Source organism: Ricinus communis, chromosome 3 (genome assembly GCF_019578655.1).
Source record: "Ricinus communis isolate WT05 ecotype wild-type chromosome 3, ASM1957865v1, whole genome shotgun sequence".
NCBI lineage: Eukaryota > Viridiplantae > Streptophyta > Magnoliopsida > Malpighiales > Euphorbiaceae > Ricinus > Ricinus communis.
In genome coordinates, this window is record NC_063258.1 from 30414871 (window position 1) to 30426614 (window position 11744).

The 11744-nt window shown below is 30.9% G+C and overlaps 2 protein-coding genes and 1 long non-coding RNA gene across 4 annotated transcripts in view; 1 reads left to right on the top strand and 2 right to left on the bottom strand.

The window, feature by feature from the left end:
• The window catches only part of LOC8275633 (protein EARLY FLOWERING 3), a 30762-nt gene extending 30094 nt beyond the window's left edge, over positions 1–668 (bottom strand). Inside the window, exon 1 of the mRNA XM_048371657.1 lies at positions 296–668. The gene's annotated coding sequence lies outside the window, so the exon portion shown is untranslated. The remainder of the gene's footprint in view (positions 1–295) is intronic.
• A 4062-nt stretch (positions 669–4730) lies between these two features.
• LOC125369412 lies at positions 4731–6272 on the top strand. The gene is made up of 2 exons (XR_007214980.1): positions 4731–5894; positions 6053–6272. It is a non-coding gene; the product is annotated as an uncharacterized LOC125369412 (long non-coding RNA).
• Positions 6273–8524: 2252 nt separating this feature from the next.
• Positions 8525–10900, bottom strand: LOC8275640 (transcription factor RAX2). Of its 2 annotated transcripts, XM_015717624.3 has the most exons (4): positions 10591–10721; positions 10006–10506; positions 9760–9889; positions 8525–9572 (listed from the first exon to the last, which is right to left on the bottom strand). In XM_015717624.3, the coding sequence occupies exons 2-4, from the start codon at positions 10049–10051 to the stop codon at positions 8825–8827; spliced, it is 924 nt and encodes a 307-aa protein (XP_015573110.1). In that variant the 5' UTR covers positions 10052–10506; positions 10591–10721; the 3' UTR covers positions 8525–8824. The 2 variants fall into 2 exon arrangements, with proteins under 2 accessions (XP_015573110.1, XP_015573108.1); XM_015717622.3 differs by lacking the exon at positions 10006–10506 and having other exon boundaries at positions 10591–10900.
• Between the last annotated feature and the right edge of the window lie 844 nt (positions 10901–11744).

Consider the following 11744-nt stretch of genomic DNA (forward strand, 5'->3'; position numbering starts at 1 on the left):
AACTTTTTTAATTTTCTCTATAAAAAGAAAATGGCACAACTTAAATATGTAGCGAATTAGTATATCCATGTTCAACAAAAAAACAATTCAAGAATAATCAAGAAAATAGAAAAAAGGAAACACGAAGTTTAGTTAAAACTCACAATCAAATCCCAATTAAAAAGAACATAGAAAATCACTAATTCTTTCTTCTTCTTTTTTAAATCTCTTCAAAGTTCAAAATCCTTCCTTCTTTTAAGACATTACCAAAATCATTATACTCACCTTCACCACCATCATATCCGCATCTTTCTATCTCTCTCTCTCTCTCTCTCTCTCTCTCTATTCCAACCACCGTTTCTTCTCTTCGAGTCAACGACAGCCTCCTTTTCTCTTCTTCTCCACTGACCTTCAAAGACTGGGTAATGGCGAGATTGAATGCGGTAGTAGCCATAGATGTGAATGGTGTTAATGGAGATTCTAGATGATGGACGGATTTGATTTTTGATTATTTTTAAATTTAAATAATCAAGTAAATCAACACGCTCTCTCCAACCTTAGACAATAGACAATAGATGATATAAGAGAGACATGGTGAGTGTGATTGGTAGCTTTTACTACAAAAAGAGGGTTTCACTTTCCAAGAGAGAAATTATGTTAATGTAAAAAATTCAACAATTAAATTCAAACAAACAAAAAAATCTAACAGAAGATAGGCCTCATATGACACATATATATATATGCTTCTTTTATTTTCTTAACTAAAAGAATAAGTCCTTATTTCTTAATCATCTAAAATTAATAGATATTTAAATTTTTAATAATCAAAAAATCTATTTACACCGATTCTTTTTTAAGGAAAAATTAAAAACTATCAAATTTTTAATCTGCGAGTGTTTTTCGGTATCTCATTTAAATAATAAATATTCTAATTTTAATTTTTTACGGTTTTGTATGATGTAATTTAAATTGTATACTTATATGTGTCCCGACATATTACATACGTCAGTGACCTTATCACATGCAATGAATTTTTACAAGTATAGATTCATTCATTGTGACTTGTGAGTGTACTGACCAGCTCACACACCTTACACATTAATGATTTATTGTCTAATTAACTCTGTTGAGTTAACCATAATTAATGCAAGAAAATGAATCTAACTATGAAGTCTTGAATACGTAGAGGGAATTAACAAAAGAAAAAAGTCATTAAATCATGTTATTAACAAAAACAAGAAAAACCTGGAAGACTCCCTTAAAAGGGGAATTTCTTTTTGGGAAATACAGGCTTATGTATACACTTGCACACTAGTAGAAATCAACTATCTATAACTTATCTTTTTCTTTTTCCACAAGGCATTAATATATAGAAAGGATGACGTTTGGTTTTCGGTTTTTCTTGTATGCATTCACAGTATTCTAAATGATCTAATCAAAGAGAAACTCAGATAAGATATCATTAATTTTAGCAGTTGAATAGTTAATTAATGTTTTGTAACGCATGAAGTCATTAACTCAGAAAATAATAATGTATTTAGAAGAAATTTTAAAATATCCAAAAAAATTTATTTATTTATTTATTTAAAGAAAATGGAAATTATAAGACGACCATGAAGCAGATCCAGCATAATGATTGGTTGCAATAAGAGCGGGACGAGGCCAAGGAATGAACCATATAATAATATTTGGGCACTATTAAGATAAGAGTAGGGACTGCCCAAATTTCATTTGATCGAAAAAAATAAGTCCTATCGCTGCCCTTTAAAAGTGGACGCATGATTAATTAATCAGTCCTTATGTTAGGTCGTGATTTTACTATTGTCTAGAGTCTATAGTAGACTAGACCCACCATTTCCTCTCCATTTTCTACTTGCATTTTCTTCAACCAAATTCACCCTAAAATACACACAGTGTTAATTACTTTCTTTCACAAATCAAGCAGCTTAGTTTAAGCAATTTAGTTTTTATTTATGAAATATAAAATTCTTGAATCCAATCGTCATTAGTTAGTTATCTATCAAGTATGGCTGAATTGGTGCTTCAGTCGATTTTAGCTTCTTCTTTTTTCAGATTTTAGTTTAATACATTTAATATGATGAATTTACCAACAGTGAAGAAATCATATAGTCACAGATAAAATGGTATAATTATTGTTGCAAGTACAATTAATTCTGAGGAGATTTGAATGGGCCATGCTTTAATTAGAGTCAAATTCTACCGAACATAAAACTGGATACGAGATCTCAGCCACCAATATCTTGTCTTCCTAAGCAAATGAAGTGGAGGAGATCGTTGGAAGTCATCTCTTCAGTAGATTTTGGAGGGATGTTACAAATTATGGATTTCCAGACCCATGAAGTGACTGCAGAAGGCCATGGCCCTCTTTATCTTTCGGCCTTAAATTTCTTTCCAAGCTTTCACCTTTTTCTTCTAACATTTTATCTCCGTTCTTGTATTTTCTTTTAGCCACAAATATAATTAATATATATTAATTGTTGAAATAGATGGATAAAATATTTTTTTTAATTTACCACTGTCAAATTCCACACTTTTTCTAGTTTTGATTCCATGAGAAATTAACTCCAAAGGATGTGGAAAAAAATCTCAAACCAGAGACTATTACTCTTTCTCATAATAAAACATGGTTAATTTTGCTTAAAAAACGAGGTAAAAGGAAAACCGAAGGAAACAAAAAAAGGAAAAGAAACGGTTACTATAAAGTTTTTGATCTAATATATATAAAATAATCAATAGATAAGTTTTAACTTAGTGGCAATAAAACTGTGTTAAAAATAATGAAGTCTTGATTTAAGTTTAATCTGTAAAAAAAGGAAATATAGCAAACAAAATATTGCTTTATTAAGTTAATCAGTGGTTATATGATATTATTAACGCGAAAATCAAAATAGTAAAAAGGATGGAACCAAAACTTAAAAAAATCTGATGAGAGCAATCTTTTTCCAGTACTATTAAAAGAAAAGGTTTATTCCCTGATGAAGAATGCTAAAACCAGATGGCCCCATGAAAAGATTTGAATACAAAAGATCACTTCTTGTACAAAATATGATGTGTATGTCTGTGATGGTGCCTTCCTATAATACGCATGAAACAGAAAGAGAAACTGAAACTGATAAGTACCAAAACTAAAGGAAAATAAAAATCAATTATGTCACAATAATCATCAATAGATTCTTGGCTATAAAACAATGCTTTCAGATTTTGATATGAAACGAACAAACCATAGCATTTCACATCATCTGCACGAGCAAAGAAAATGACATTACACAAATTATATCCAAAAAATAAAAAAGTCATTGACCTCAACAGCAGCAATAATAATAATAATAGCATGCAAATTATGCCCTACATATATATATATATTTGTTTTTAGGTTATTATCATTGTATTGCATATATTTAATTTAATGAAAGAGTGAATGTCAAACCGGGTAGTAGGGGACCATATTCAATCAAATAATGCATATAGGATAATCAATCTTCAAGGTCAATTCTCGTTTAAGAATTAGTCAGTTTTACGAAATGATCATGGAAAGTTAATGTGGTACCACCCAATTCCCTGGAGTTTTCTTTAATCAATCCTTAAGTTAAATTAATTCTGCAAATTGTTTGGGTTTCTTTTTCTTTCTATTTGCTATTTTTCTATATGGTAGTTAAGTAATTGTTTAATGATTAATTTTGATTTCAGTTCTTAGATTAATTCAGAGTGCAGTTTAATTCTGGTATTTAACAACACCATCCGTCCTTTAAGCTATTTAATATATAGACTAGCTTAGCTTAAAGGTTAATATAAACCCTTAAGCCCGTATTCTTGAACTAATTGTTCAATAGTCCACCAAATTTAGCGTGCCCTAAAATTCAATTCGTTCACAAATTTTAATACCATATAAAAGAAAACTTGAGGCCTTGAGAATTGTTGATGGTGCATATTTCTGAGGTAGAAGTTGAGTATCAGACATGAAACTCAATAATATTTTTTAACGACGTGTTTGATTAAAATATACTAAATATTTCATTTTATTTACATATATAAAATCTATTTAAATGAATTTTTATGTTTGTTGTGTTAAATAGTAGCTATAAAATTCATTTGAATGAAATGAATATATTAAGAGTAAAGGATAATAAAAAAAAAAAAATCAGTAAACTATCTTATAGTTTAATATATTTTTATTTGAAAGTTTGTAATTTATTTCTACTTTTGTTTACTTTGGTACCATGTGAATATGATTGTTAGCAAATAACGGTTAAATTGTAAAACACCGTTAGCAAGTACTGACGTGGCAGTTAGAAAAATAATAGTTATTCTATACCATATCAGAATCTCTTAACAGTATTGTGCAATTTTTACGTTATTTGCTAACGGTTACTATTCACAGGTACTAAAATAAATAAATAATTAAAAAATAAATAAATTACAAACCCTAAAATAAAATTATGTTAAACTACAAGATACTTTAATGAAGTTTTTTCTTCAAAAATTTATAGAGAAAAAAAATATAAAATAAAATGAATGACAAAGTTGAAAAAAACCTGTTTTATCTATTACAGAACTCATTTAAATTTTTTATCGATTTAAATAGAATATAATTTACCTATTTATAACCAATTTTATAAATTGTGATCAAATAAATATTGATTTGATTTAATTTATTATTACGATTGTATAAGAATAGTTATTTTTTATTAACCAGTTGCATATTAAAGAAAAACAGTTTTTATATTTATTTCTCATCTTTTATTTAGGTTGATATTTCAATGATTAAAAAAGATGGAACACTTTACAACTAATTTTTAATCTTTTTCTGTCCTTTGTAATGATATTGAGAATCTTTCATGATATACATATATGTAGTACTAAAAAAAAAAAACAGAGAAAAAGGAAAATTTTTCCCCTTTTCTTCCCTCTCCTTTTACCCTTCTTTCCTATCCTTCCTTCCTCTTCTAGTTTTCTTCCCTCTCCATCACCGACGGCCTCCGCTCTGCGCGCCCCCCCCCACTCTCTCCCCCCCGCCTGCGCCGAACTGCTATCACCGCCGCCAGCTTCTCGTCATTCCCCTCTTAGCTGTCGCGCTACCTTCCTCTTCCTCCCTCCCCAGCTGCCGACGTCTGCATAAAGAAAGGAGTTGTCATCGTCGAATCAACCATTTGCTGATGTCCAATCACTCGTCCAACGTTGGAATCGAGCTCCTCGCCACCGGAGACCCCCAAGTCGAGCTTCCCAGTCGTGAATTCCTCGCCGGTAGCCTCGGTCAAGCCTCATGGCGCAGCGCCTTTCCAGCCTCGATTCGGTGTCTTCCGCCGAGTTTCCGACCAAAACTCTTATATTTTCGTACTCCTCGCAACTCAAGCTTCACGTACGCCCTTCCGGATTTGAATTACGATATTGTTGGCAGTACGGGTTTCCGGACCCTGGTGTTTTTTGACGCCAAAAATTTTGTATTTTCGGCTCGGTATAATTTTATTTAGACCTTAAGAATTATTTTATAATTTTTGAAAATATTGTTGACTATAATCATACTGTTTATAATTATTATACATGTTATGATTGTGCTATTGGGATGAGGCGACAGTGAGACATTGGCATCTGATGGGTTGCATCAAGACCATGTGCACACCGATGATAATCTGAGGCGGGTAGTAACGATTATTTTTGAATTTTGTCTGGTCAAGTATAATTCTTTGGGCTGTGTAAGTTTGACTGACGGAGGAAGGTCTCTGGTCGAGCGTTGCTCTCTGGGCGCCGGCTTATTTGTGATAAAATGTCGAGGCTGGATTTAAAGACCCTGGTTGAGCTTCACTCTCTAGGCACCATACCTATTGGAATAAGAGAGCCGAATACTAGTATTGGGGTTAAGGTTCTGCTGAGGCACTCGTCCCATAAGTATTTAAATTGTAATTTCTTCCTGAATTATGATATGACAAGTATTTTAGTATAATGTGACATGATATATTGATTTAATAAATGTTATATCGAGGAGACTCTAATTATTTTAGAATTATATGATTTTAACTCACTCTAAAGGCTGACAGTCACAAATCTAATTTTTCAGGTGACAGTTAGGATTTTCCGCCGACTTGTGTTTGACAACCCGACTTCCTTCTCTATCGGGCCTATTGTAAATAATTTCATATTTTTATATTTTTAATTATTTTAAATTCTAAATTCTCCACAGTAGTATACTTGATATGTTATGTTTGATCTGGTCTGTAATAAATTGTAGAGTGTTATTATTGTCCAGTTAAAGACTTGTGTATGGCATGTCAGATGGATATAATCTTGTGCATATTTGAAATGTCGATTAGTAAAGCTTACTACGGATTTTAGTGGTCTTAAGCCTACCTATTCCTTAGTGCTGGTCACGAGCCCATAGATCGGATCGTGACAGATAAAATTGAAGAAAACTTGTTTTATCTATTGTAAAGCTCATTGAAATTTTTTATCGATTTAGATAAAATATAGTTTACCTGTTTATAATTAATTTTATAAATTGTAATCAACTAAATATTGATTTGATTTAATTTATCATTACGATTTTATAGGAATAGTTATTTTTCATTAATCAATTGCATATTAAAGAAAAACAATCCTTATATTTATTTCTCATCTTTTATATAGGTTGATATTTCAATGATAAAAAAAAATGAAACACATTACAATTAGTCTTTAATCTTTTTGCGTTTTTCGCAACGATACTGAGAATCTTTCATGATATACATATATATATATATATATAGAATAGACTTAGTGAAAATAGTCAAAGTCAATGATGTGGATGTCCATTAAGTAAAAAGGTTAGGAGCTTAATTATGACGAATGTAAATAAATTATAGATTATGAGTAATACTTTTCTGATGCAAATTTATTTAGTCCCAATGTTTGTCTTTTATATATATAATTATCCAACTTTAGAAATGTTATTATTTTATTATCTGATATAAGAAAGTAAAGTAATTTTATTTATTGACTAATAGATCATAATTGATTAACAATTTTTAGCTATTGTCGGTGATGCATCATATCTAGATTAGTGGATGAGCCATATATATAAATATTTTATATTTAAATAAAAAATAAAAAATATAATTATAATTTTATAACCATTCTTTTGGATTCCATACATCAGAAATGAAAAAAAACAAAAAAAAAAAGAAAGAAATTCAATTTATTAATCTCTCTCTATATATATATATACACCCATACCTTATTATTAAGTAAATATATCAATTTATTAATAATTTTTTTATGAATTGATTAAGCAGCGATTTTAACAATTCGATTCTTAACAGTTCAATAAATCAAAGTATCTCTCGTAACTATTAAATAGGCACTAAATGGAATCTCATCCAATAATATTCAATTGACGCTGTTGTTTAAGATAATGTTGTTTAAATACACACAATAAAGAATATTCGTTAACATGTGAAACCATGAAGAAACAATGTTTCATTTGCAAACACTATTGGAGACAGAATGTGAAATGTGTTGCCCAATCTTGAAAAACATTCAATAGCATTTCTGTTTGTTTTTTTTGTTTTCAAAATCCTTTACAACAACATTTCTTAAAACCGTAAGGAGATATGAAAAATAGCATTGACGATATATAAGACTAGAAACCTATACATGGCTGTCTGCGGTCGGCCATGGAAAGGAATGATTCCAACAAATCTAGTATGCACCTTGTTTAATGAAGAGTTGCTAACTCCCCCTGGCTAGACCTTTTCAAAATCCGAACCAGCTTGGTCGAGTTTCTTTTCTAAGTTTTGGATTGAGTTTAGCAGTCTAATTATATGGATCCAAACTCTTAACTAAGTCTAGCCATTATTAAAAATAAATAATCTACTTATAACTTTTTGGCGAATTAGAATTACAATTTATCGACCTCAAAGTTTAGATTATAAAAATAATTTGATAAAAATAATCTGAATTTTATAGATTATATGAATTTTATTGTTAATATATAGGATAACTAATACAACAATTCGATTACAAATTAAATCCTAATATATTTTATTTAAAAAAAAAAGAGCGCATTGACTTGTATCGAGCAAATTGTAAATAGTTAATATTTAAATAATATATTTGTGTTGAAAATAAGAAAAATATGTATAATGACTCGCCATTACTTTATGTTATGTAATTCAGTTATTAAATTTTATTTTATTTTTTATCAAAAGAAATGTGGTTGAAATATCAGGAGCAAAAATATTAAATTAAAACTTAAATAAGTATAGATGAAGTTAGTAATGGATAATGATGGTTGAAGAATTAATAGACAAAATAAAAGGTCCGTCTTTGAAGTCGAATCAATGCGCAAGGTGTAGTACTGAAACTGAACAGCACAGCACATGGAAGCTGATATACTAATGACTATTACAAGATAAGAATGAGAGAATCTTTTATGGTTATAAACATGAAGTTTGAATAGGCCATATGTATATCTCCAATGCCATGCAACTTTCGTGACTGCTGATGCCCAGCTACAAACAGGCAGACATGCTGATGCCATTCATCCCTTTCAACATAAATATTAACCATAATACATCTTTTTAATAGAAATCTTCTATTTTAAAGAGAGACTACTTCTTTATTCATGACAATCCTCATTAAGGATGTTCCTTCCTATCAGCTTGCTACAGAGAACAAAGGTACAAAAGGACTTAATTATATAGATAGCAGAGAACAAATCCTAATTAATTTTGCCTAAAATCATACTAAGCTATAGTTGGTCAGTTACTTGAAAGTCATACATGTCATCATCATCACAACCCTTTGGAGTTCTAGTTCACGCATATATATATATATATATATATATGTACATTGTTCAGTATTGGTTAATAACACTTTGGTTCTGTCCTTGTTGCTTAGTCTCAGCAGCCGCATAGCCATAGTCATCCAAGTCTGGGTAGTAAGTTGAAGAAGCAACTTGGTGACTTCCTTTGTCTTGAAACAGAAGACCATTAAAATTGACAGGGTCAATAGGAAAACTGAATCCTGAATCCATTAACACACCAGCTGCAGCAGCATCTTCAAAACCAGCATTATTACTTGGCAATGAGATGTTCGCAGTGCACTTGTTATCCATAGCAATTGACGATGAATCCGAAATGCTTGAACCTTCTTGAGATGGAGAAACAATATGACTATTTATGAAATTACCACCCAGTTCAGACATATCCAAGATTCCAGGCAAAGAAAAATGAACTGGATTGTCTAAATCCAAGCTTTGAGTATTAGTACTACTGACAATGGACTCATAACCTGTATCATGAATATCAGATAACATAGGCAATGTTACTGAACTTTGAGTTAGTGAATCCCAAAAGGTGAGGCTGAAGTTGGTTTCAGTTTTTTGGACACTGGGCAGTGAGGAAGATGTTAAGCAATTAGGATCAGTAGTAATTGGATTTGGATTATGGCTGTAATTAGCAGAAGCAGTAATGTTACTGCTATTCTTCTGGTTTTCTAGGCCTGTTTTCCCGCCAAATAGCTTCTTCTTTAACTTTGTATTCCAATAATTCTTCACATCATTATCTGTTCTTCCAGGTAGGTGAGATGCTATGAGAGACCATCTGATTAAAAAGAACAAGTTGAAGTCTTGTTAATTAATTGATGAGAACACTACAAAAATAAAAAAATACTAAACATGTTTAACATACAAATTAATGAAAGCTCGAATACAGACAACCAACATTAATTAATTATGAAGAATCAAATAAAAATTTTTGCTAAAAATGAAAAACAAATAGACCAACTTGCCTGCTTCCCATTTGACCATAAAGAGTGAAGATGATTTTGTCTTCCTCCTCAGTAAAACCTCCATGTTTGATATCTGGCCTGAGATAGTTAAGCCACCGCAAACGGCAACTCTTGCCGCATCGTTTAAGGCCTGAGCAAAAATTGAATATATTATAAAGTGAACAAGAAACTGCACATTGCAAAGGAGAAATATTGATGTACAATTTTATGTAACAAAAAGTAATATCATAGAGGCAAAGAACATACCAAGAAAGGCATAAAAATAACGCAAAATCAACACTGTCAAAGTCATTTAAAACGGAGGGTTTTTCTTTTCTTCTGAGAAAAGCTGCAGCTCTCATAATGCACGGACACATAAAGTAACCAGTACTGGAACAGGATCACCAGTAAGGAATAAAAGAAAATAAAAAAATCTTATACCCAGTCAAAAATGTAAGTACACGGATTTGTCAAAGTAATTATAGTACGTAATTAATTGGAATATATGATAGTGAAAGAAAACTGAAAAAGAAAAAAAGCAAAACAAACAGCTCGTTAATGCCTAAAAATGGTGGAAGTTTAGCTACAAGGTTCTGCGGCCATTTCAGCTTATTCTTGTCAGTAAAAAAAGAAAAAAGAAAAAACATGCAGGCCATAAGGAAAACTGAAACAATTGCAGAGAACATGAACAATAATCTGAACATAAACACGAACTCTCATTTGAACGATAGGGGCATTTTCTGCTTCTTCTTTTTTTCCTTTCAAACACTAAAACCATAAGTGTGTTATGATATAGAGGAGTCATATTTGCAGGAAAGATGAAAAATAAAAGAAAAGGAAGTGGATGTATACCAGCTTTGTGTGGCAAGGCAATCCAGTTGCCACCAGTGCCATGAGCCTCAAGGTATCGTGTAAGAGTAGCATCTTCTTCGGGAGACCATGGTCCTCTTTTCACGTTTGCTTTATCACAACATGGAGCTCTACCCATATCTTTAAATTTCTTTGCCTTCTGTTTATAATTCTCGGCTAAGTTAAAAGAAACTAGACCCGAAAAGACTAGAAGACAGAGAAAGAAAGAAAGCAAGAAAGAAGGAAAAATAAGACACGCAAACAGTTATAATAGGCAAATTAAGACAGTGAGGTTTCTTTTGGTAGAAGAAGGGTTCATATGGTGGCCATCGAATAGATATATAAAGAAAAAGAAACACTATACATTGACTTTGTTAGGACTTTTTGTTTGCCTAGCATTGAACATGTCTTTCTTTAGTGTTTTTGTATTTTAGTTTACAATTATAAAAAGGCTTCTTCTTTAATTTTCCTTGATTATATTTATATGCATATAATACATATACCTACGCTTGGTTGGACGCAGTCAACAATCACACACCATTTCATGCATTGACTGAACTTGCTTAGCAGACTAGATATCAGAAGAACAGTCAAAAACAATTATCCATCTCTTTAAGCAAGAGCTTTTACCATATCCATTTTTAATCATAGGATATAATGAACAAGTTTGGATTAACTCAATTTGTGTATTGGGATTAGTTTCTAATATGGGCGATGATCATGTATTACTGTCTGGTGGAGAATGTGATTGTTAATGCCTTGTTCATTTTTATATCATTTTGCCAAAAAGAATTAAAGGGCGTACGTATTTGAAAATCTAGACTAATGGGTTGGCCATTGTCATTCTAATTTAAATCCAGTATAACTGCAATATGAGAATATCATCAGGCTGCTAGAGTAGGAACCCTAGTTAGATTATGCATTTGTTGAATTAATAGTCCAAAACTTCTCTTATCCCCGTGTAATTTTATTTTTTCTAGTTAGTCAGGAAAATAAAGTCGAGCTCTACTTAAAATTTTTTAGCGATTCATTATACTTTTTGAAAAATTCTTATAAATATTCTTGTTTATACATTAATTACATAAATAATTGATATATATTCATTAGTTTTAAATAATAGAATATGTGTCAATCATTAATACCAAAATAAAATATAA

Excerpts from the sequence above, each read along its gene's own strand:
- LOC8275640 (XM_015717622.3), bottom strand. The coding sequence starts at position 10,726 with ATGGGTAGAGCTCCATGTTGTGATAAAGCAAACGTGAAAAGAGGACCA. Across the intron at positions 9,890-10,590 it reads TGCCTTGCCACACAAAGCTG|GCCTTAAACGATGCGGCAAG; the intron begins GTATACATCCAC and ends ATTTTTGCTCAG. Across the intron at positions 9,573-9,759 it reads TATGGTCAAATGGGAAGCAG|ATGGTCTCTCATAGCATCTC; the intron begins GCAAGTTGGTCT and ends CTTTTTAATCAG.